This window comes from Carassius auratus, chromosome 19, assembly GCF_003368295.1.
Source record: "Carassius auratus strain Wakin chromosome 19, ASM336829v1, whole genome shotgun sequence".
In the NCBI taxonomy this organism is placed as follows: domain Eukaryota; kingdom Metazoa; phylum Chordata; class Actinopteri; order Cypriniformes; family Cyprinidae; genus Carassius; species Carassius auratus.
In genome coordinates, this window is record NC_039261.1 from 26320971 (window position 1) to 26344075 (window position 23105).

The 23105-nt window shown below is 37.0% G+C and overlaps 2 protein-coding genes across 3 annotated transcripts in view; both read right to left on the reverse strand.

Moving 5' to 3' along the window:
* Window positions 1-218: 218 nt before the first annotated feature.
* LOC113120001 (CUGBP Elav-like family member 3) lies at window positions 219-21956 on the reverse strand. The gene is made up of 13 exons (XM_026289796.1): window positions 21801-21956; window positions 21284-21366; window positions 9882-9930; window positions 9148-9273; window positions 7406-7485; window positions 7063-7206; window positions 6025-6172; window positions 5775-5924; window positions 5402-5461; window positions 4936-5031; window positions 4508-4651; window positions 4005-4141; window positions 219-1718 (listed from the first exon to the last, which is right to left on the reverse strand). The coding sequence occupies exons 1-12, from the start codon at window positions 21943-21945 to the stop codon at window positions 4014-4016; spliced, it is 1353 nt and encodes a 450-aa protein (XP_026145581.1). The 5' UTR covers window positions 21946-21956; the 3' UTR covers window positions 219-1718; window positions 4005-4013.
* The window catches only part of rprd2a (regulation of nuclear pre-mRNA domain containing 2a), a 30326-nt gene continuing 29159 nt past the window's right edge, over window positions 21939-23105 (reverse strand). The window contains exon 13 of one of the 2 annotated variants that reach the window (XR_003294540.1): window positions 21939-22076. The gene's annotated coding sequence lies outside the window, so the exon portion shown is untranslated. The remainder of the gene's footprint in view (window positions 22077-23105) is intronic. The other variant, XR_003294541.1, reaches the window with a different exon arrangement.

Consider the following 23105-nt stretch of genomic DNA (forward strand, 5'->3'; position numbering starts at 1 on the left):
ATGGAGAACCATCAATGCATAGATTATAGAGTAGCTTTGCCTTATTTAAAACATGATATATTTATTAGCCACACAGAACTAACATCTGCAAGTAATATTAGTTGACAATTTAAGGTTTTTTTTTTTTGCACACAAACACACACATATTTTTGTTCTGCTTCATTTGTCTGTTTAAAATTTTTTAATCCAAAAGAGTACATCACATTCAAAAAAATAATTGTCTTCATTGTGCAGGTCTTGGATTAATAAAACAGAAAATGTAGTTTAGTACAACTTTAATTCACAGCATATAATGCAGTGGAAACCAAGAGGTTTTACACCGTGTCTATTTAAATAATTTGTGATGAAGTTCATGCAGTCACTATAAAGATGCAGAACTGTCCATATTTGCCTTTGTTAAAGCCAATAGTATGAAGACTTTTAGCACACACAGAGGATGTTATTAATAATAAAGGGTGAAAATATGTTCTGCTGCAAGTTGGTAACAATTATATATACAGTATATATCATACTTAATCGGAATTTTTATGCATATGAAAATATCCAACATACACACAAATTCATTCCCGTAATCTCACAGACACAAAAATCTTGTTTAAAATTTTATTCAAATTTTTTTTGTTGTTGTAATTGACAGGTTGTGAAACAACAGTTGAAGAAAATAAATAGAATAATAATAATGATTGTTCATTAATGGTAAATCTGTAAATAAAATGTCTAAAAATACATGGATTCATCAGAACATGTGCCAATGATTCTCTATCTTCATAAATAATAATAAAAAAAAACGCCCTCCATCAAATAAATTAATTGCAAAAAAAGATAGAAATCACTTTCCCTAAATAATAATAATAATAATAATAATAGTAATAATTTCCCAAACATTTAAATCTTGACCTTCATTTTAAAAGCATGATATATACAGTGAAATACATTTTTAAATGTTTGTAACTTTCATGAATCTTCTCGAATCATTCACAAATTAAAAAAAGAAAGAAAGAAAAACTAACAAACCTAAAAATAAAAAACTCTAACTACAACTTCTCTGTGATAAACTATATTCAGTCGTTTTAGGGAGGTTCGAAATATAGGACCAGCATCCTTAACCTCAGGTCATTTGTTTCCTTAAGTATTAAAGATGAAGAACTATGTATAACTGGACTCTGATTAGAGACCAAGAGCAAATCCTTTAAAACTCCCAAAAGGACTTTCTTTCTCTAGCTACCATATACCTCCCATGATTCTTTGCTCTGATCACACTGACCCAGTCCCACCCTCCCAACCGTTTCGATATGTCTACACATGGTCCCCTCAGATTTCTATATACATATGTTAGATCGCTGCAGAAAGACTTTAATAGATCATAGTTCCTTTGAACCCAGAAGCGAAACTACTGTAGTACTGATATATTTGCATTGGTCCCATTTGTGTGTGTGCAGGGCATAGATGTGTGGAGGAGGGCAGAAATGTCACGACCCACAAGCACACAGAGTGTGAAGCAGAAGAGCGTTGCTGATTGGTCTTATATCGTATACTGTTTAGGTAGCAAATCATTCTATTTAACCTGCACTTTGTGCGATAAATCTGTCTTTGTTATTAAATGTGTATTTTTGTTTAAATAATCTCGGTAGGTCTTATACTGTAGTTTTTGTGAAAGTCGTTGGTCCCGTAATTTGAAGTGGAGGAAAAGTGACTTCGACAATCCTCTCCTTTCTTCCCTATGAGAGGAAAGAAAAACAGCAGTTAAAAGCAAGCCATATAAACACAAAAAGTACTTCTTAACACTGTTGTGCATTTGGGCAGGTTATCTAAGGCTACGTCCACATTGATCTGGATAAATGTGATCTCTTTTCGTCCACAATAATAATCCGAATTTTCTTGCATCTGAAAATATCACAAATACCCATTTTTTTGGTCTGGCAAAAACAGCTCTTTGAAGATGCTCTCCCAAGTATATAAATTTGAGAACGTTGTAGTGTGGACTGTGATATTCTGTGAATGGAGGTCACGTGATCAGGGCTGATTTTGTGATGTGTTGTGGGTTTCGCGATAACGGAGATGGAATATGAACAATTTACGCAACTAAGTCTTCTTTGACACCTTGCAGTGTTACATATGATGGAGGATGAGAAAAACACAATGCTGCAGAAAACAGGTTAAAGCCGTTGTCATGGGTTTCCATGTTCATGGAGTAAATATTTTTATGTGGCTTTTTAAAAATGCTGGGTAGCCACTGTTTAGTATTTGTTTGGTCAATCAGTCTACACTTGCATCACAAGTAGTTCCTATAGAACTGTTTTAGACCCTACTCTGAAGTAGGAGCTAATTTAGTTCCCCTAAATGCAGTTCCAGAACTCACACGAACATGCTTAAAAACGGGAAATTCCATCAACAGTTGTAGAAATTATGAAAAGGTTCCTCTGATGCAAAAGCCCATATTTATTACTAAAATGACAGTGCTAGAATAACTATATTATGTCTGGTCTTTGTAAGCGTTTATGATGTTATACATGAGCACAGCAAGAGAATTTAAGCATTTTCAGGTTAGCAACGTTTTTGAATACGCATAAAAATGCTAGTGTGGACGGAGAGCATTTGAAACCTTTTAAATCTGTATTAATGTGGACGTAACCTAATGTTTACCGTTCTATACTTCCATGCAACCTACAATGTAAATCAGTGAATGAGGTTTTTATGCAAGTGTGTGTTTCTATGTTAGTGATCGTTTAGAGTGGGGAAACATTTCTGGCAGGCAAACAAATTTCCAACATGCACCATAGGAATTCTGGGCTGTGTTGTGATCAGCTGGAGACTTAACTGCGTCTTTTTTGAGGGCTCAGACGAATGACTGAATATAAATGAGCAAGTAAAGGTTTTCTGTTATAACCCAGAATTCCTACAGAGGAATGCTGTTCTTAGGTCGGCACAATGCGTCACTCGTTTCACCAGAACAACCACAAAGTGTCACCTCAAACCTCAGCGTGAGAGGTTTGAGAGATATAATGAATGAAGTTCCCTACCTCTCGTTCGCTCTCACGCTCAAACGCACGGATCGTTCGCCTCATTCACGCAAGCACGTACACAAGCTCACTCGTTGGCACGAAACAGCATATCCACTAGCACAAACGCTCTCTGAATCAAATACAACCACACTGACCCCCCAACACCCCTCACCCCCCACCCCACATTCACAGTAACTATAACACCACCAGACTACATATGGGAGTATTTTATATAAGAAATAGAGTCATGACCAAACAAAACACAGAGGAGACTGATCAAAAACAAAATCCACCCAAAAGCAGCACATTGAGCTGGTTGATTAGAGTTCAATAGCATCAATTTAGTTTGAGTAACTCCATTAGCTACCGGAGTTACTTAAGGAGTAAATCACAGATTAGTAACAGTTATTGATCAGTATTTATAAAACAAAAAGAGAGAGAGTCACAACGCACCAAACACAGTCCATAGTCAACACGGTAACCCGCCATGCACTCTCAGCATGGAGGATACATGACAAAGGGCCAAAAAACAAAACTGCTAATGGCGACCATCACAGGCAGGAATATCTCCACAGCAACCAACACAGGCCAATCAACTTACAAACCAACGCTGTGGGAGGAAGGGGGAGCTTTATTGGATGCTAGGCCACCGTAGCCATAGCGACGTGGACTCCGCACGAGTTATGATTGGACGGGCAGCCTTGGTGTGGATGAGGTTGTGTTTGTTTGATTGTTTTTTTTTTTTTTTTTGTGAACAATGACACAGCACAAAAACAATAAATGAAAGTAAAAATTAATGAGTGTTTTTTTTTTTTTCTTTCGGCTTTTGTTTTTAAGATCTAATGCTGATGAGTTACTCTTTAGGTTACAGTTTTTAATTATACATCATAAGGTCAGTGGTAACAAGTTTAATAAGTCAAAACAGGCTAGACTGGTTAGTTTAGATCAGCTCACAAAGCATAATACTAAGAGATTTAATGGAGAGGCACTAGCTTTCGTCACCTGTTCGGCTCAGTATGGGCGGTTGGCGTCTTTAGGCCTCTTCAGCTGAACTTTAAGCCTCTTCATGCCGATCTGAAAGCCGTTCATGGACTGGATGGCAGCCTGAGCGCTCGCCGGGTTGTCGAAGCTTACGAAACCTGCATTGTGAAGGACATGACCAGAAAACAGAAGATGTAAATGCTGTGGAGGAAGTGCTTCGGTGAATGAGTCACTGATGATTTAGTTTCAACGGTAAACTTCTGCTTCTTGCTTTGGAGAAGTATGACATACTAATTAAAGAAATACATAATTAAGTCATGGAATGCAATAAATAAATTGGCACATACCATTAAATGTATGCTTAAGTAAATAAGGAGTGAAATACATATTTTTATGTGACATTAAAGTTCATATTTCATGTCATTTTTCATCTTAAGGCATATATTATTTTTTATTTTAGGTTTTCATGTTACATAAATACATTTCACAACCAATTTATTTATTTGTTTTTGGAAATCACTCACCAAAGCATTTGCTCTGGTTGGTGGCGCGGTCAACGAACACCTTGGCTGAGATGACGTTACCGAATGGCAAAAACATCTGCAGCATCTCAGAGTCCGTGAACTCCTGAGGCAGATGATAAATAAAGATATTGCAGCCTTCTGGGCCTGGAGAGTAACAAGAGAGAAGATATGAGACATTGGCAAGGGCAGAGGAGGAAATGAAATACATCAGACCACACTGTTGCACAAGTTTCAGTCTAATTCTTCTATCATAAAAAGGAAGTAACCATGCTGATTCCCTAATAAAACATATTTTAAATATTTTTGTGGCGCAGCATGAGATTCGGAGAACAATGACTGAGAAGTGTGTTCGATAATAGTATAAGGAATTATCAAAACAGGATGCCGGTGGTTATAAGAGCCAATTGAATAGGAAATGACATCATTACCTTCTCGTTGCTGCAGCTGCTGTGGCTGTTGGGCAACCAAAGTGTGCTGATGTGGAAATGGTTGACCGACCAATCCATAAGCAGCGGGATATGTAGCTGTGGGTGGAGTAATGAAGTTAAACATGAGATCAAGATAAAGTAATCTATTCAAGTGCCATTCCACAGTCTGTTTTTGTTATTTTGAGCAGATCAAACCTTGAGGAAGACCAACTGCATTAGCCAGCCCTGCTGTAAAAACAGTCTAAATCAACTCAGCTAGTGACTTGCTTCATTTAGTCTTTGATTAAAGCTCAGCAGTGAAAACAACTTCTGACAGTACTGAGAATCCCATCAAATCTTTTTTTTTTTTTCGTTTAATGAAAACAGTGGAAAACTATTTTCCTTTGTTGGAAAAGAGAGCACTGTATTTCACATTCTTCACTTTTGACACATTTCGAATAGCGATTGAAGAGTTCAGAAGCCTCACCCGTGTAGTGTTGCATGCCTGTATACGCCTGCTGGAGAGGATCCAGTGCAGGACTCTGAGCTGAAGTACAGATAAACATTGAAAACAAACAGAAGAAAAGCAGTGATGAATGAGGCAATAATAATGGTAATGGTAATACAATTATAATTCAATAAAAAATGTAGCACTGAGAGCATTAGTTCACAGTCTTTGTTACATGTTTCAGCAATGCATTTCAAACATTAATAATGAGTTTAGAAGAGATTCTCAGAATTGATTTTACTCATGGATAATGCTTAATAAATCGAGAGAAGCAGAAATCATGATCACATTTAAAATAGCAGCCCTATAATATAGTATAATAAAGAATAAAGACTGGAGGAGCTATCCTCACCCTGATATGGATGGAGACCATTGGTGTAGAGGGTTTCAGAGGCAGAATGGCCATTGGGTGGTGCAGGGACTTGAGGGTAACTGTTGACTGCGATTGGTGGAGGCAGAGCAGACACAGCTGTGGCAGCAATGGTTGGAGGAGTGCTCGTACCTACATCAGAAGGACAATTACAAATCCACGAATAAATCTAACAACTCCTGGAATGGGAATATGAAATATAAACTGCTTTTTGTAGCAGACTGTCATTTACCTGAGGAGGGTGTGATGGAGGCAATGGGTGTTGCTATGATGCTGTTGGGATTGAGAGCAGCCAACTGCTGCATCTGCACTGCAGCAACCGTCGCAACGGGAGACAGGTATGCGGACTGAGCCACCAAGGCCTGCTGCTGTTGGACGAGCTGGATGAGACAAAACAAGGAGTGTATCCAAACTATGACACATAAAGTTCTGACTGGATTCAAGTCCTGTGCAGGGGTTGTACAGGGGTTATGAGGTCAATGCCATTTCAATGAGAACCTCCTTTGTGCAGAACGGAAAATAATTATGGAAGTATTCCAGTTATTGCCATAATCCCAACTCAATTTCATCCCAATGTATTTTCTGTGAACTGGTGCATATAGTGGCCCAAAAAATATTTGGACTCTTAAGCCACACGTAAAGCATAAAACTCACTGTGTTATAGAAACAAAAAAAGGAAACCTATTAGAGACTGTTCAGAATGGTTACATAAAACTGTTCAAAACAAAGTCAAAAATATTTGCTTCCTCATTGGATGATTATAAAAATCACCTGCAGTTGAATTATTTAATGTTTCATTTGATCTGTAATCTTATTCAGTTCATGTAATATGCACTACTGTTCAGACATTTGGGTAAGATCAGTAAGGATTTTTAAAGAGTCTATGATGCTCACCAAGGCTGCATTTCTTTGACCCAAAACACAGTAAAAACAGTAATATTGTGAATAATTTTCAGCATCATTACTCAAGACTTCACGTCACATGATCCTTCAGAAATCATTCTAATACGCTACTTAAGAAACTTTTTTTTTTTGCTTAGGCTGCTTAATATTTTTGTGGAAAATGTGATTTACTTTTTAAAGATTCTTTTGTAATAATGTACAATTCTTTACAAGCATTGATTTGGAACTCCAAACCAAACTTTTGAACAGTAGTGTAAGTTTGGTATATGGACTGCATTTATATAGCGCTTTCAACAGACCACATGGCCATCCAAAGCGCTTTAAGTTTGTTCTTGCACTGGGTGGCTTGTGTGGTGTTAGTGCTCACTGCCTGTGTGTAAGCGTTGTAGGCTCCCAGGTGTAGGCTCATGGGACTAATGACACCCAGCTGGGAGGCCACCTGCTGCATACGCCTGATTCCTCTCTCCTTCTCTGTGTCTGCAAACTTCACTACCAGACTAGAAGATGCACCCTGAGGGGATCAAGAAAACCAAATAAAACAAACTGAGAGGTCTTGAGGTAAAATATGCAGTGGGTGAGGTTAAAACAAAGCACAAAGACTCTGTAGTGAGTGAGTATGAATAGCGAAACAATGTGCTAGTGTGTTGTGTTATGCTTGTAGGTGTGATTGTGGGAGGAATCCTGAATGTGTCTGTGAAATGAACACTAACCGGGAGAGTGCGGCTGCCGTGCAGAGTGCTAATAGCCGCCTGAGCTTCTGCATTACTCTGGTATTTTACAAATGCACAACCTGCAACACACGACACATTATTAGACAAAGCCAGAGCAATGTGGCAAACGCATTAGTCTGACATTTAATAGTCTGAAACAATGCATCATCAAGTGAGAGTATTTAAACGTCCAATTAAACAAATTCAATCAAACACAACAAGCTGCGTTTGGTACTGACGCCCACATAATTTCACAAGGCCTATGTGTGTATGTATGGGAAACAGTTAATGATTTACTACAGCAGGTGCATCTGTTCCATTCACACTCACACGTAATTACCCAGAACACACATCCATCACATTATAAATCACAGCCTGTCCCGAACGGCTATCATTCATTAGCCAACATATGCATGAGTGAACACACTGCTGCAACCCCACTAGTGTTGTATTACTACAGATGTGCTTTATGGCCTGCAGTCTTACTGAAAGTCAAAAACAACTGGAAAGCCTTACTAAAACCACTTGTTTCCAATATTTTATACAATATATAATATGTGAGTCTGTGGAAATGGGGATTGTTTTTTGGGAGTGGGGAGTATTTTTGTAAGGGACTGTAATTGAACACAGACAGGAACTCCACTCCATCTGTCCCAAAGAAGAAATGCAAAGAAATTTTAATTAAATTAAATTTTAAATGCAAAGAAAGAATAATAATGGGTAAAACTTTATTATTATTATTATTATTATTAAATTAGTATTAAAATAAATAAATCATTAACAAAAATATCTGTGAAAAATAAGATTCACTAAACGGTGTAAATGAACACAGGCAGAAGATTCGCTTAAACCATCTCTTCCATACAAGAAATGTTAATAAATAAATACATAATAGCAAATATGTTATTATAATTTTTTCTAATTTAAACAATAGTAAATGATCAGTTATTATCATTAAATAATTATTATATAGAATGAGAATCTATAACCAAAATTAGCCAAGGTTAGGTCGGTGGAAAAATTAAATAATAGTGTTTAATATTGTATTAGGATACAAAATTCTTCATTGTTTCTTTTTTTTTTATCTTGTTTTGTCAAAATATCCTTAAAATAAGACAAATTTACCTGAGCAAAATTGCATAAAAAAAAAAATTACATTTGTTTTCCTAGAATATATTGAAAATATGAGCACATATTTTTATGCATACAGATTTTTAATTTGTTATAAGCATACACTTTAACAACAAGGAAATGTAATTGATGTAATTGCACAGACAGAAACTCTACTCCATCTCTTCCAAGAAAAGAAATTCAATGAAAGAATAATAATAATGAGTAAATGTTGATCTTTAATGATTAATAAATAAGCATTCAATTCTTTAAGAAAATAACTGTGAAAAAATAGGATTCACTAAAAGAATGAAAAAATATATATCTTCCAAACAAAAAAGCTAATAAATAAATAATAGCAATAGTAAATTTTAAGTTAATTAATTATTATATAATATTAAATAAAGTGATTCATTAAAAATTCAATAATAATGATAATATTTATTAGTAGTAGTAAATATTACAAAAATCTAAATATTAATAATGATTAATTATTATTAGATATCTATTAAATTATAAAGGAAAATAATTAATAAAAATACTATTATTGTTATTATTAACTGGTTAACACTGTTCCATGCAGGGGAATTGGGGAAACACAAAGTGCACGTATTCGAATGTGGTTTGTGCACCTTTGCTGGCTCCGTCAGGGCCTCGGAGTACCGTGCACTCCTCTATACTCCCGAAAGGCTCAAACATTTTTCTGACATCGGTGTCTGACAGCTGTTTCCCCAACATCCCCACAAACAGCTTCCTGTCTACACACAGAAAGACAGATCATGATAAGTATGCATATATTAGAGAAATGGCTGTGTGAGATCATGCATCATTCTTAAGTGGTAATAACCATCAAATCATCGCAGACAATATTTGTCACTCCACGTTAGTGTAAGCGTCATGGTGTGATAACATGAAAGGCCACTAGAGAGCCCTAGAGGACCGTCACTTGCTGAGCAACACAACAGCACTAGCTCGTGTTTTGTTTGTGTATCAATACAGAATAAAGATGAAAGATCCATTTGCATTGTATTTGGGATTGTGTTGCTGTTTTCATCCAATAAAAGAGGATTAATTCAGTCTGTACTCATTCCACACCCATTTAATGGGTTTAAAATGTTGAATTCTTGAATTATTAATACATTTTGGCATTTGTACTATTCTCGTAAGTGAGCAAAACGTGACAAAACTGTCCTTTGAAGACATTCTTAAATGTAAATGATCAAGTCTATATATATATATATATATATATATATATATATATATATATATATATATATATATATATATATATATATATATATATATATATATATATAAATAAAAAGATAAATAGACATCCATGTGTGTGTATGTGTGTGTGTTATACCTCCTCTGCCCTCACTGTCCGCTGGCTTCACTTGAATGGGGCGGTTCATCTGAAACAGAGCACATGATGAACTGCACTTTATAATCCAGCTCCTTCATTTCCTCTTGTGTTTGTGTGTGCTTTTATTGCGTAAGATCATGAATGTTTATGAACATGTAGATCTCAGGACCTCATGATCTGCCTCAATATTCTCCAGTTAAAAGAAAGCTCTCCACACTGGCTATGCTGCTGTTTTATTTCCGTCCATTTCTCTTTGCTCTCTTCATGTAGCCTTTGTACTTGTTTGCCTCTATTTGAGGCCTAATCGCCATCTCTCTCTCTCGCATACTTACTTTTATCTCTCATCAAGAATCAGTTTTATGCTCTTTCTCTCCCCATCACACCTAATCTCTCTCTCTCTCTAGGGCACCAGGAAAAGCACACCCCCCCGCGGGATTGGGGAAGTGATGGGATTAAGCACGCTCGCTGGCTAATCTGGATTACAGATGCATGGCAGATTAATATGGTGAGAGATTCTGGGTTTGTGAAACAGAAAAGAGAAAGAGGCAAAGAGGGAAAGAGGGATGGTGATATGAGAGGGAAAAGAAACAAGAAAATAGAAAGGGAGAGCGAGAGAGGAAATGAAAATAGAAAGGGGCAGAATCAAGGAAAATGAGAGTATATGATAAAGCATTTTGACAATTTTAGATTAATATACACAATTCTTCATTAATATCCTTGTCTTGTTTTTAGTGAAAATATCAAAACAGCGTTAAAACAAGATTACCAGAGCAAATTTATATTTTAAAAAATGTCTTTTGTTTTCCTGGAATGTATATTGAATATACGTGTACATATTTAAAATTACAAATATATCAGTTTCACAATTATGATCACAACTGCTACAATGCTAAACTGTAAAAGAAATCTGACAACAAACTATCACATATTTCTTATTCTAAACAAACATCATATGATTTCTAGGACTAAATCATTTGTTTTACCATGAAATGAAAAGAAAGTATGGATTTGCATAAACAGTAGATAGTAGTAGGATTGTAATTCAAATGATTTCGCAACTCTACGTGGAATTGTCCAATCACTGCAGCTCTAATTGAAATAAATACAATTAGTAAAGGACTAGATGAGAGGCAAGGAGAGAAGCTGTGAGCTCAATCGCTCTAATCAACATAAAGATGTTAATTATGCAGCAGGTGACATTTCGGCCCAATTCAGATCGCCTGTTTTATCCGGCCAGCAGCGATTGCTCATCTGGGGTCCGTATTGATCAGGCACTCGCTCGCAATCACTCACACACACACACACACACACAGAGCCGTATAAACCATACATAATGACTTCCACTATTTCACAGCACGCCAAAAATATATTACACGACTCGCAGAGAAGGACACAAACAGAAGGGCGTTTATCAGGATGACTAATGAAGCAGGTCTCATTGATTGCTGCAGTAATGTAAAGCACTGTAAAGATCTCCAACACCCACTATACGTCTGTTCTGGATCAGTTCTTTTGCTTTCCTAGTGTAACTCCCTCTGGAGATTACTAATCTGATCTCAGCTGTAAGAGCTTGTTTTGCAGCGCTCAAATCTGATTTGCCCAAATTGCTTTGTTTATCTTCAGAAAACACAGGCATACAGGGGGAAAAATAACTTTTGAGGGCATTTTAGCATTGTATTGAGGGCAGCTGCTCCCAATTTAGTTCATACACAAGGTTGATTAATGGTTTTCCGTCACTCTAAGGCAAGGACTTTTCTTTGACCCCTAAAATTCAAACTATTATTTGCTGAAAATCTTGTTAAATATGACTGGAGTTCACATAAATTCAAATATGGGTCAATGGCATTTGACGTCATTAATCCTCCATATTGAAATATACACTACTGATCAAAAGTTTCTCTTTTTTTAAATGCTTCTGTTTAGGAAGGATGCATTACATTGATTAAAAGTTACAGTAAAGGCATTTATAATGTTACATTATGCTGTTTTTCTCTGAAAATAATTATATTCATCAAAGAATGCTGAAATAAAATGTTCACAATTTCCACAAAAATAAAAAAATTCAACATTTATAATATAAAATGTTGAAAAATCCAGCTTTGCTATGTCACGAGAATAAATTACATTTTAAAATGTATTAAAACAGAAAATGTTTATTTTAAATTGTACAAATATTTCATGTTTCATTAAATAAATTCAGTCTTGGTGAGCGGTTTTCAAAAACGAACCCCAAACCTTTGAATGCTAGATTATAAGATCATAAGATTTGCAGTGGAGTGAAAAAATATAATAATTTAGCAAATAGCCTCTTGTGTGTCTTCAGAAGCAGTGAAATAACATTAACTTCCAGTGCATGTTAAAGGATATTCTGACAGGGAATAAACAATGACAGAATTTCCCTTTTTTTGGTGAACTTTTCCATTAAACAGTCCAGATCAAAGTTTTCTATATTATAACGGTAAATGAAAAAGTACGGGTCTTTCAGTTCGGTAAGCATGTGTACTGAACAAATCAGCATTGCTTTTTAACCACTGCATGAGTGAAACTTCACTGGAAACTTCCAGTTTTATATTTTGATAGGAAACTAATGTCCACTTTTCCAGGACATTAAAGCAACAAGTGATGCTTTGACGCTATTTGATTTGACATGAGAAATAAAATGTCAATAAAACAGCTTGTAAACAAAACATCAAGTAGCATTTCATTTACTTCAGACGAGTCATCAGTGTCTTGAGCTTGTTAGTTTGCTAGAGAAATGAAGTCTAGAGAAGACCATTTCAAGAAATATTAGATGTTTGTGATGTCTTATTTAATGTATGTTTCAATAAGCGTGTTATGAAACAAGTTATGACAGCCACTGTGTAAATGAATATTTTTTAACAATAAAAAGAAATTGTTGAATTTAAAACTTGATTTAATTATTTTTGTTTAGTTCATTGATCTTACTGAAACCATACTGAACCGTTAGATGCATATTGAACCATCATGCCCTAATATATATCCATCAACAGAGAAAAAATAAAGCCCTCCTGTTAAACATGCAAAGGTTCTTCTATGACATTAACCTTTATTTTCGAGAGTGTATAACACACAGCAGGTTGCTGGCCAACTGTTGACTGCATGAGCACTTTGAAATGGTCAGTAAAATGGATTAGGTTAATGACTGTGCCATTTCAGTTTCATTTTCGGAAAGGAGCCAACTCACATCAAGGTTGAGACAAAGGAACAGCTCATTTAACATGCATGCATCAACAGGAAGATGGCACATCAATCCAAAAAATACTGGAAAGCATCACTTCTGTTCTGATAGACTGGGTGGTACAGGCTTCACATGAGGAGCTTTGTTCAGATCTTGCACTGTGACGAGTCACGGAGCTTCAAGGATTACAGAACAGAAAAACAGAGACAGCGGCAGAGAACAAAAAGAAAAGGGTGAGGAGAAAAAGGTACAAAGGGACGAGAGAGAGAGAGTGTGTCGTGGCACTGCCACTTCAGGTCGGCACGGCAACCAACCCTGTGTCTCCATGACAACGGTGAGACGAGCTACCCAGCAGGTAAACAAGGTTGCCCCGGACGACGACGGGAGGGTGAGGTAGTGATGGTGAGACAGAGGCCGACGGAGGGATGGGAATTACTAGAGAGAGAGACTAAAGTAGCGGGTGGAACTGCTGTGGTTACCAGAGCAACAGAGACGGTGAAGACTCTCCATCCTCTTCTGGGTGACACAAACCTGTTGGCTTCCATAAACACACAACCCAACCCAGAGACTCCGAAAACCACACGAATGATTAAAGGACTCATTCTGGCCAATTACTCCCATTATTACACATCTTTTCCCACATACTGTCCCAAGAGCGTATTAATATGCAAACTAGATACTGTGTTTAGATAATATCGTGTTTAATTATATTACATAAAGAAAAATGGTATATCAAATTTATTTATATATATATATATATATATATATATATATATATATATATATATATATATATATATATATATATATATATATATATATATATATATTCTATCATCCTTATACAAAGCTTGGCATAAAAAAAAAAAAAATTTGGTGATTAAAAAAAATCCCATTGTTTTTGCCTTTTAATGTCTATTCATGGCATTTTATTTTTAGAAAAACTTAGTTCTGGTGTCCTCTACAGATAACAGCATAGACAGGTGCTTTGACCTACTATGGATGATGTATCCATCCAAAATTTGGCAAACTCCGTGACATTCTGTGATTTTTGTGTCTGGATTCTGTGATTCTGTCTGCGTTTTCTACATCACAGAAACATAAGGCCCTACCTTTAAACCTGAGGATGAACATCTCATGCTTTCCATAAATGTCCAACAGATGTTTTTATATTGCAGTACCACCACTGACATTAAAACTAAGTGCATTTTAATAAAGCAAATCCTAAACCCTAACCTGTAGAACAACTGATATTAAAAACACCAGGAAACGGAGACTCAACAAATGTGTGCTCTTTTTTTGTATACAGAAAAATGTAAAACACACCAGTACAAACGTAATCCTTCAATCTGTGTTGCAGCAGGAAAATGCAATTGTACGCTTACAAAAATAGAAAATATTAATGTAATATCTCTTCATAAATGCCATTAGAAGAACAGGTCATAACAGTCACTGCGTTCGTCTGCCAGCAAGAACACTCCATTGAAATGAGCACACACATTTAATCTCCGCCTTGATCTGAGGCCAGGGATTTCAGTGGGATTATGGGATATTAAATCCATAGATTATTCAATCAACTGACATTTTACCCTGCGGTCACCCTCCATGTATTGCCTCAAACATATATAGAAATAAATTACCATGTTTGACCTGTAAAATACCTATGTTTATATATCTAAAACAAACTGTGAAGACACACCCAAATCTGCCTTTCCCATTCACACAAAATTCAGAAAGCCGGTGACTCATAAGAGTTTAAAAATCAGATCACAATTCACGTTCACTCATTCACGCACGCACTATATATGCCTGCAAGGCATGCTGTTTGTTCATATTCCCCAAGTTTCTCTGTGCATGGAAAGAATGACTGGGTGTGTGATTGCACTCAAGCTCAAGAGGATCTCTCTTGCGACTTGTCAGTGTGTGTGTTTGGCAGATGTTAAATTAGGTGTGTATCTACACAAAGACTATTCTCAATCTTGCCTCTGTACCCATCATGCAATGCTGGCCATCGCATTGAGCTGGTTCCCTAGCAACCCAGCATCCCTTGTCCCAGCTGTCTCCTGGCAACAGGACCTGCGACCGTAATCAACCTGCACGCTACCCCACCCCCAATATATTCCACTCGCTTTCTTTCCAATATCCTTTTCTCTAGCTTATTCTTTCAGCCGTTTTATCTATCTCCCATTTTTTTTAACACCGTTACAACAGGAATATGCAATATTTTCATCCACATTCAACATGTCAAAGAGAACATACTTTTATCCATACTAACATTTCCTATCCCCAAACACAACATTTTACATTTAATATAAACAAGCAGTTTTCAAAAATAGCTGAGAAAGGTAACACTAAAGTTAAATATTTTTTTTATTATTCAAGATTTAGCATTGCTTAAATGAATGTATAATATACATTTTAGGTGCAATAGTTGTTACCATTCAATTTAAATGTACCTTTTTGCAGTTCATTTGCTGCGTTTTGTATTTACACTGAATACAAATATACCATTATTATATTTTTCATAGGTCATCAAAACTGCGTGTATGATAATCTAGTAAGAATGAGAAAAGTCATTTAAATAGCATGTAATACTGCTTGAAATGCCACATTAATTCCCCTTAAACAATGAAATACCATCTCGGCTGGACGATTAAAGCACCTGAAATCTTTATTCTTGAGATAATCAATAAACTCTAATTAATTAGCATGTTTCAAATGTGTCATCCACTAGACCTCTGGCTATTACAATGGTAACACAGACTTTGAACTGTCAGCGTAGACGCCTGCTTAAACAGGGAAAGATGGACATTATGTGAAAATGAGAAGCTGAGATATGCATTGGTTGGGCTTGCTAACTCAATATGCATACCAAATTCTAAATGTAGCACATTCAAACAACCTCGCTTTTGCCAAGCAAACAGACCTCATATGAGCGATGCTTGCAATAACGCTGATATCTAACACGCAAACACGCCGTCAACACTGGTGATGCTGTCCTATTGTTTGAGATAGGGGTGCCACTTTATTTTTGTCCATGGGAACAAAATGCCAAGTGGATGAGGAAAGCTATGGATTTCAACACTCTTTTTATAAAGTAAATAATGCATGTTTGCTTGCTAGTCTTTATAGATTAGATGGACTTGGTTCTCAGTTTGTAAAAATGAACAGTCACACTTTATTTTAAGGTCCAATTCTTGCTATTTACAAACCATTAACTACAATTTTTGCCTCAATGAACTCTTATTCTCTGCTTATTAATAGTTAGTAAGGTAGTTGTTAAGTTTAGGTATTGTGTAGGGTTAGGGATGTACAATATGGTCATGTAGAATAAATACATTACAAGTACTAATTAACAGCTAATATGTTTCTCATAGACATGCTAATAAGTAACTAGTTAATAATGAGAACTGGTAAACAAAAAAAGTAACAATAGATAGCGGTTTACTCTAAAATGGAAATCTAAGAGACAACCATTCATTCCTATGTATTTGACACACAATATTCTTGAAGAGCGAATATTCTTCATTTGAAACACAACTTGCCTGGTAAGAACACGTGCAGAATATTATTTATGTTTTAAAAAAATCATGATGGGCACTTCAAATTGAAAATTCGATACGACCTTATTACTCATAAGGAAATCTGCAAATGCCATATTCATCATTTAGTGCCTTTATGGGTTTTCCTGAGCAACAGTATTGATCTGGGACACATTCAGAAAGAAGACTGATTGCCACCTGCACACAAGCTCTTAAGATTGCATGATTTGTTGCAGACGACAAAACCAACCAAATCAAGAGAGGAAGTAGGATGGACCCAAGAGGATCTGTTGTTCGTGACTTTATTATAACAAATGTCTGAGCATCTGAACACTACCACAAATGTAAACATGATGAAAAGCGCAGCTAATATTTGCAGCCAAAAGTAGAAAACGGCCATTAGCTAGTTTATTTGTGTCTCAATGGTGTGAAAAAATCAGCTGTGCACAGTGGATAGATGTCCATCAGATTAAGTTCTGCTCTCATGGAGTGTGTAATCATCAAAGGCCACACACATGTGCGCGCACACACACACTCATGCTAGCAGATGTCTGTCTTTAAGCCCGTGGATGTCCGCCGCCTCCCCTTTCAACAGTGGCCCCTCCCCCCACCACCACCGCCACACATGGCTCATTATGTCAAATTTTCTTTCATTTCCCCCCTTCCCCCAATTCACCCCCCCCCCCCCCCCCATCTTTCCTCCCTGTTCACATATCCGTCCAATTTCTCTTTAATTAGACCTACTTTCACCTCTCTCCCTCTTTTGCGCTCTCGAACCCTGTAACCCTACAATTCATCCGAACAATGGACTCATCCTGTCTGGATGTGAGTATAGACACTGACACTAAGTCAAATATACTTAATCTCGCAGCCTCTGGAAAGGAAGCATATGAGTGCATGCAATTTCGCATTTGACGCGTCGGTTTGTGTTTGTCTGAATTGATCGCTTGTCTTTCATTTGTGTAAAAAAGTCTTCATATGAGTTTGCATATGCTTTCTCACACATGATCCACTTGGATTTCTATCGAAGTACATCCCGTACATGTACAAGTTCATAAGAACCCATTAGTAGTGCACTGCGATACATATTTGAAAGTATACAACCACCGATCTTATCTTATTTGACTTTCTGGATGCACTATACATTCTACGACGGAAATCAGAATGAGCACATTGTACTAAACTACAAACAAACATCCAGACATTCGCTCTCACACACTCCATCCCCCTCTCTGATAACACCTGCCCTCCCCTCCCCCACAACAAAGGCACAACAGACGCTCTTTTAAACACGCGTTCAGACGCACAACAACTTGTCCCAAACACAAAAATGCCAAAATGTGCGCGCACACACACATCACAGATAGATTTTAACTGCCAGTTTGCGATCAATAACCAATGGAAGTACTAGTTCAATAGAGATGGGGTGTAATTTGATGCTTTGAATCAAAATTATAACAGTATAAACAACATTAACAGTGCAAACAGAAGCTATCTGGTCTGTCCTGCTGATCGACTACGTCTTGCTTTCTTGTCACAATTTTTATGGCTGAGGCAGGAGTAAGAGTAAAGATGTTTCCCAAACAGCAAATAAAATAACTTAGAGCACAAAAAAAACTCAATGTGAAAGCTGATGTTTATCTTAACTGAGGTTAGATAGGATCCAGCTGAGTCACATTTTAGCATAAACCGCCAACACAACAACTGTGTTTCAAATTCATCCAGTATTTTAGCCCTGTAGTTCACTTGCTACTGTTGATACTGAGAGAAGGCCAAAGGGAATATACGATTTGAGATGTGGCCAATGAGCGACTACAGAAAACGGTAGATCAAGGGTATGTCTGTGAATGCAGTGCAGGATTTAAAAGCGCAAACGAATGCGTGCACGACTGAAGTATCTTGGACGATGTGCTTTGTTTGTGGGGCCATGTGATAAACAGAGTTGAGGCAAATACGTTGGGATGGCAATGAGAGTGAGAGATAGGAGAGATGGAAAAAAGTGGGGGAGGAGGAAGAGGGCATGGGAAAGAGGACTCCAGGTCTCCATTCTCCTCCTCTGTCTACAATCACTGCGTGCCTCTCACCTGAAATTAAACATAAGGCCAGGTGCCACTCCAGCCATGCCATCTGTTCAACCCCTCCTCCCTTGTCTTCCTTTACCTCTCCATTCAATTCACTGCTCTCAGTTGATCTTTTATTCAGTTTCAACCTCAGCAAAACTAGAATATTAGACAGTTTTTGTCAGTTATTTGTTCCTTATCCAAACAAACCGTACGGTCTAAAAATGCATGAAATATGAGTGAAATTTGAGTGTTTTGAATCTTCTTTCATCTGCAGAACACAAAAGATGTTTTGAAGAATGTTTTAAGCATTTTTGTAAATACAATGAAAGAGCGTAATAAATTAAAACTACAACTAAAACTGAAGCTATTAAATGTCAGTTTTGTTCATTGAAATAACGTAAATAAAATAAAATGAAATGAATTGAAAGAAATGGTAACTAACCTTGGTAAACTAACAAAAAAAAAAAATTTAAGCTTAATATAAACATTATAAATAAAAATGTTAACAAATACTATAATAATTAATAGTAAAAAACACTGATGGAAGTCAAATGAAACAGTTCTCATTGGTTCTCATTAACTTTCAAAAAACCTTTAGAAAAAGTTTTCTAAACATCTTTTGTGTTTTGCAGAAAAAAGAAAGTCATACAGGTTTTGAAATGACATGAGAATGTGTAAATGATGGGAGAATTGTCATTTTTGGGTGAACTATCCTTTTTCTTACCACATTTGAACAAGCGGTTATGTTTTCATCACTCGCAAAATGAAAAGCCACAAACTGAAAAATCTGAAAAACAAATCTGAATTGGGAGTAGTGTGAACAAAGCCTTAAAGAAAAAAAACAAAAGGTGAGAAATGAAGGTTCCAAGCCAATTTCTGTCTTATCTTATCTGTCTTTCTCCCCTCATCGTGGTTACAACTCCTATCTTACCCGCACACACACTCTAAACACACATCACGCAGCGTCGTCGCTGGAGCGATTCTCTATGATTGACAGGGTGGGGGCGGAGCATGCTCTGAATGGCAGGTGCCATGAGCTGGTAATAACGCCACACAGCTGGGCTGTCTGCGTGTGTGTGAAAAAAGAAAATAAGAAAGAGAGAGACAGAGAAAGAGGAAAGAGGAAACAGATTTCTTTGTAGGGGAAGTGGGGCAGTTGTTCTTAATAATGTGGTTCCCGTCGTACCTCATGGGGGAGGTTTGAACACAGTCTTACCAGGCTTAGGTGAGGGGGTAGACTAATAGAAGGATAGAGGGATAGAGAAGGAGGAGAGAGGATTTAAAGCCAGGGGAACCCGCTGATCTGCGCCTGAAGAGGTCGGCAAAGGTCAGACTACTGTCATGCTAATAATGGGATTTGTTCTGGAGTTACTCACGAGCACACATGCGCATAACGTTACTCGCAATAAGGAAAAACAATCTAATACTGATTCCCTAAAACAAAGGCAGAACGAGGTTTACTTTGTTCACACTTTGATTTAATTTTGCCGCTTCGAACACTAGTTTTCGATGTTACGTAATGTGACATACAGAGCAATAAAGCCATATATCCCTTCATTAGCCAACGTCTGGTGGGTCCACAGTTGGCTCAGAGTCTGTTCAGAAGCACCAGAAGCTTCTGTTTGACCGCTCAGTCCACATCGTGTCTCATCTTTTACGACACTCAGCTTCCTCTAGTGAAAAATTAAACTCGCTTAAATAGAATTTGATGGGAAGCAAAAGATTCCCTGTGGGTTTGCTTGCTCCAAGTCTAATCAATGTGACAAAAAAAACAACAAAAAAAACACCACGCGAGCACTAAGCATATAGTTGTATTAAAGGGATATTCGACCCAATAATGGAAAATACTGTCATCACAAAAGAAGATATTCTGAAGAATGTTCCAGCTTTGGTTCCCATTGTATGGACAAAAAATACAATGGATTTTAATGGGGACTTAAATTGTTTGGTTACTTAAGAATATCTTTTTTGTGTTCAGCAAAAGACAGAAAGTCACAGAGGTTTGGAATGGAATAAATTAAGAAAAAATTTAAATTTTTGGGGAGAACTATGCCTTTAGTTCCTGCCTGTAAATCACAAAACAGACCATATGATCTCATCCTCAAGTTTTATACGTTGATGTTGAGTACATTCGACTCGCAACACCGCTCATAATGATCCTGTACATCTGGCAAATCTGAAAAAGTAGGTAATTTATGCATGAAAACATAAAAAAAGCATTAAAGATGTAGAGATTGGAGGTTTCTGAATTTACAGGTTGCCCATCACGGCGCTGGCAAGGCAGATGGCCTAACACCTAATCAACGACTTCTGAGAGCGACACGATCAAGGATGCCTTCAAGGAGTGTGCCCTCCTACATACCTAATTAAAGTCTGTTCCGTCAACACAGATTTTCACACATCCTGTCTCCTGAACCACATAATGTGTTGTTTCCACTTTTAGAAATGACTTCATATCCCTCAGCCTTGTTAGAGGAGCTTTATGGTAAAAGATTTATCCTATATGTAGTCTGCTATATATAGGCAAATGGAAGTGTTTGTCTCACTTAAATCTATTTTTTATACAGCCCGTTCACATTATTAACAGCGACAACTCACCCCCGGCAATGTCTTCTGCTCGTGCAGTGCATTCTGGGCCTTCAAGGCTGACTCCCTCGCACAGTACGTCAAGAACGCACATCCTGAAGAAAGAGCAAGAATATAACGTGTGATGTAAAAATAAAAATCTACCAGTCCTAGACAGAGCATGAATAACAAGCAGTGTTGTGCGGACATAAAAGGATATGACAACTGTGACTAAGAAATGGGGAAAACTTTGAACAAATTGTTTTCGCTCCACAAAGATGCATTTTGGCTTGAATAGATTTGTTTATCTCAGGAAGCTAGACTTTAGGAACCCAACTCAAAAGGAAATAAGAGGAAATTAATGCTATTACAAACTAAAGGTTAAAGATTCTACACATTAAAACACAGTAAGAGAAGAAGACATCACTAGATATACTAACACAGACGTTTCTCTTAAGATATGAAGAGGAAGCTCATCTAGCACCATAAGTCTCCCATCTCCCCTTGAGACTGTCCGTTCAATAGAGCCGCGTCAATCTCGTTTAATTACCTTTGTGCATTCCCGTGTACTTGTCCTTGATCACCGTGAGCTCATAGATCTTCCCAAACTGCTCAAAGATGGGCTTCAGGTCCTTCTCCTCCAGATTCCTCGGGATCTGGCCGATGAAGAGCTTGATGGCGTCGGCCTCCTTCATTAGGACCGTTTCCTAAGGGGACGGAGCGGCAGCTGCGCCCGGGGTTTCAGCACTGGAGAGCGGCTCAGCGGCGGGGAAGAGTCGCGATGTTAAACACGAGTCCCGGTGGAAAGGTTTGAACCGTGACAGCTCTGAATAAAAAAAAAAGGAGCAGATAACGCTAAAACCAAGACACTTAAAATAATCGCTAACACTTTATACTAACTTCCTTTAACAAGATTTATGTTTGTAAAAGGACACGTGGTGCTTGTAAGCAGCCAAAAAAAAAAAAGTTTAAAACTAGTAATTCGTTTTATAGCACAGTAGGTGACCAGTAACAAGTCATTTCTGTTCGTGAACGTTTTAAAACCAACTACATTTGTTCTTAAATGTAAAACGTTTTATTTTAAGGCCTTCAACCTCTTTTTTTTAACTTTCTGAGTCCCTTTGCTACCGAGAACCAAAATGATCTGTTCCGCAATCTGAAGGCTTACTTAATTAGATGTAAGAAAGACAGACCAATCGCAATTCAATATGCAAATAAATACAAGAAAGACCTCCAATCGCCATTCAGCTTGCCAGAATCTCAATATCTTCTTCCAAGACGGTCGATTTTGAATCGCAAACAATTCTCACACAATGGAAGATCATATTATTTGTTTTTTAAAAGTATAACGTTAACAGATAGCAGCCCTATAATAAAAATTATCCAACAAAGTTTGAATACAGCTTAATTAAATGCATAATATTATGGAGGATAATAAGGATTTTTAATAAAGTGCTGGCTTGCTTTTTGACATTTCAACATAATACAATGCTTTGCAGATTTGCAGTAGCTATATATAGTCAAATATAAACATGTTAGCTGTTTGAATAAACACAAAAGAACTGTTTGAATGAATGCATTATATAATTTAAATATTAATAATTCAAGCTACAATAAAGTGTCACCGAAAGCACATAATATTATTCGAGTGATCAGTCGATCTCTAATTTTAAGAGATTAAAATGCTATAGTAAAACAAAGAAACGTGTGTTACGAGCTCTGGCAAGAGAGTATATTAAAAGTGAATGCAATAAAATGAAATGCATGAATATTGACCGATAGCTTCTTTGTTTAATCCACACTGGAGGCTCAGGCGTATGTGGCTCTTTGTCACGACACCAACTGCACATACGCA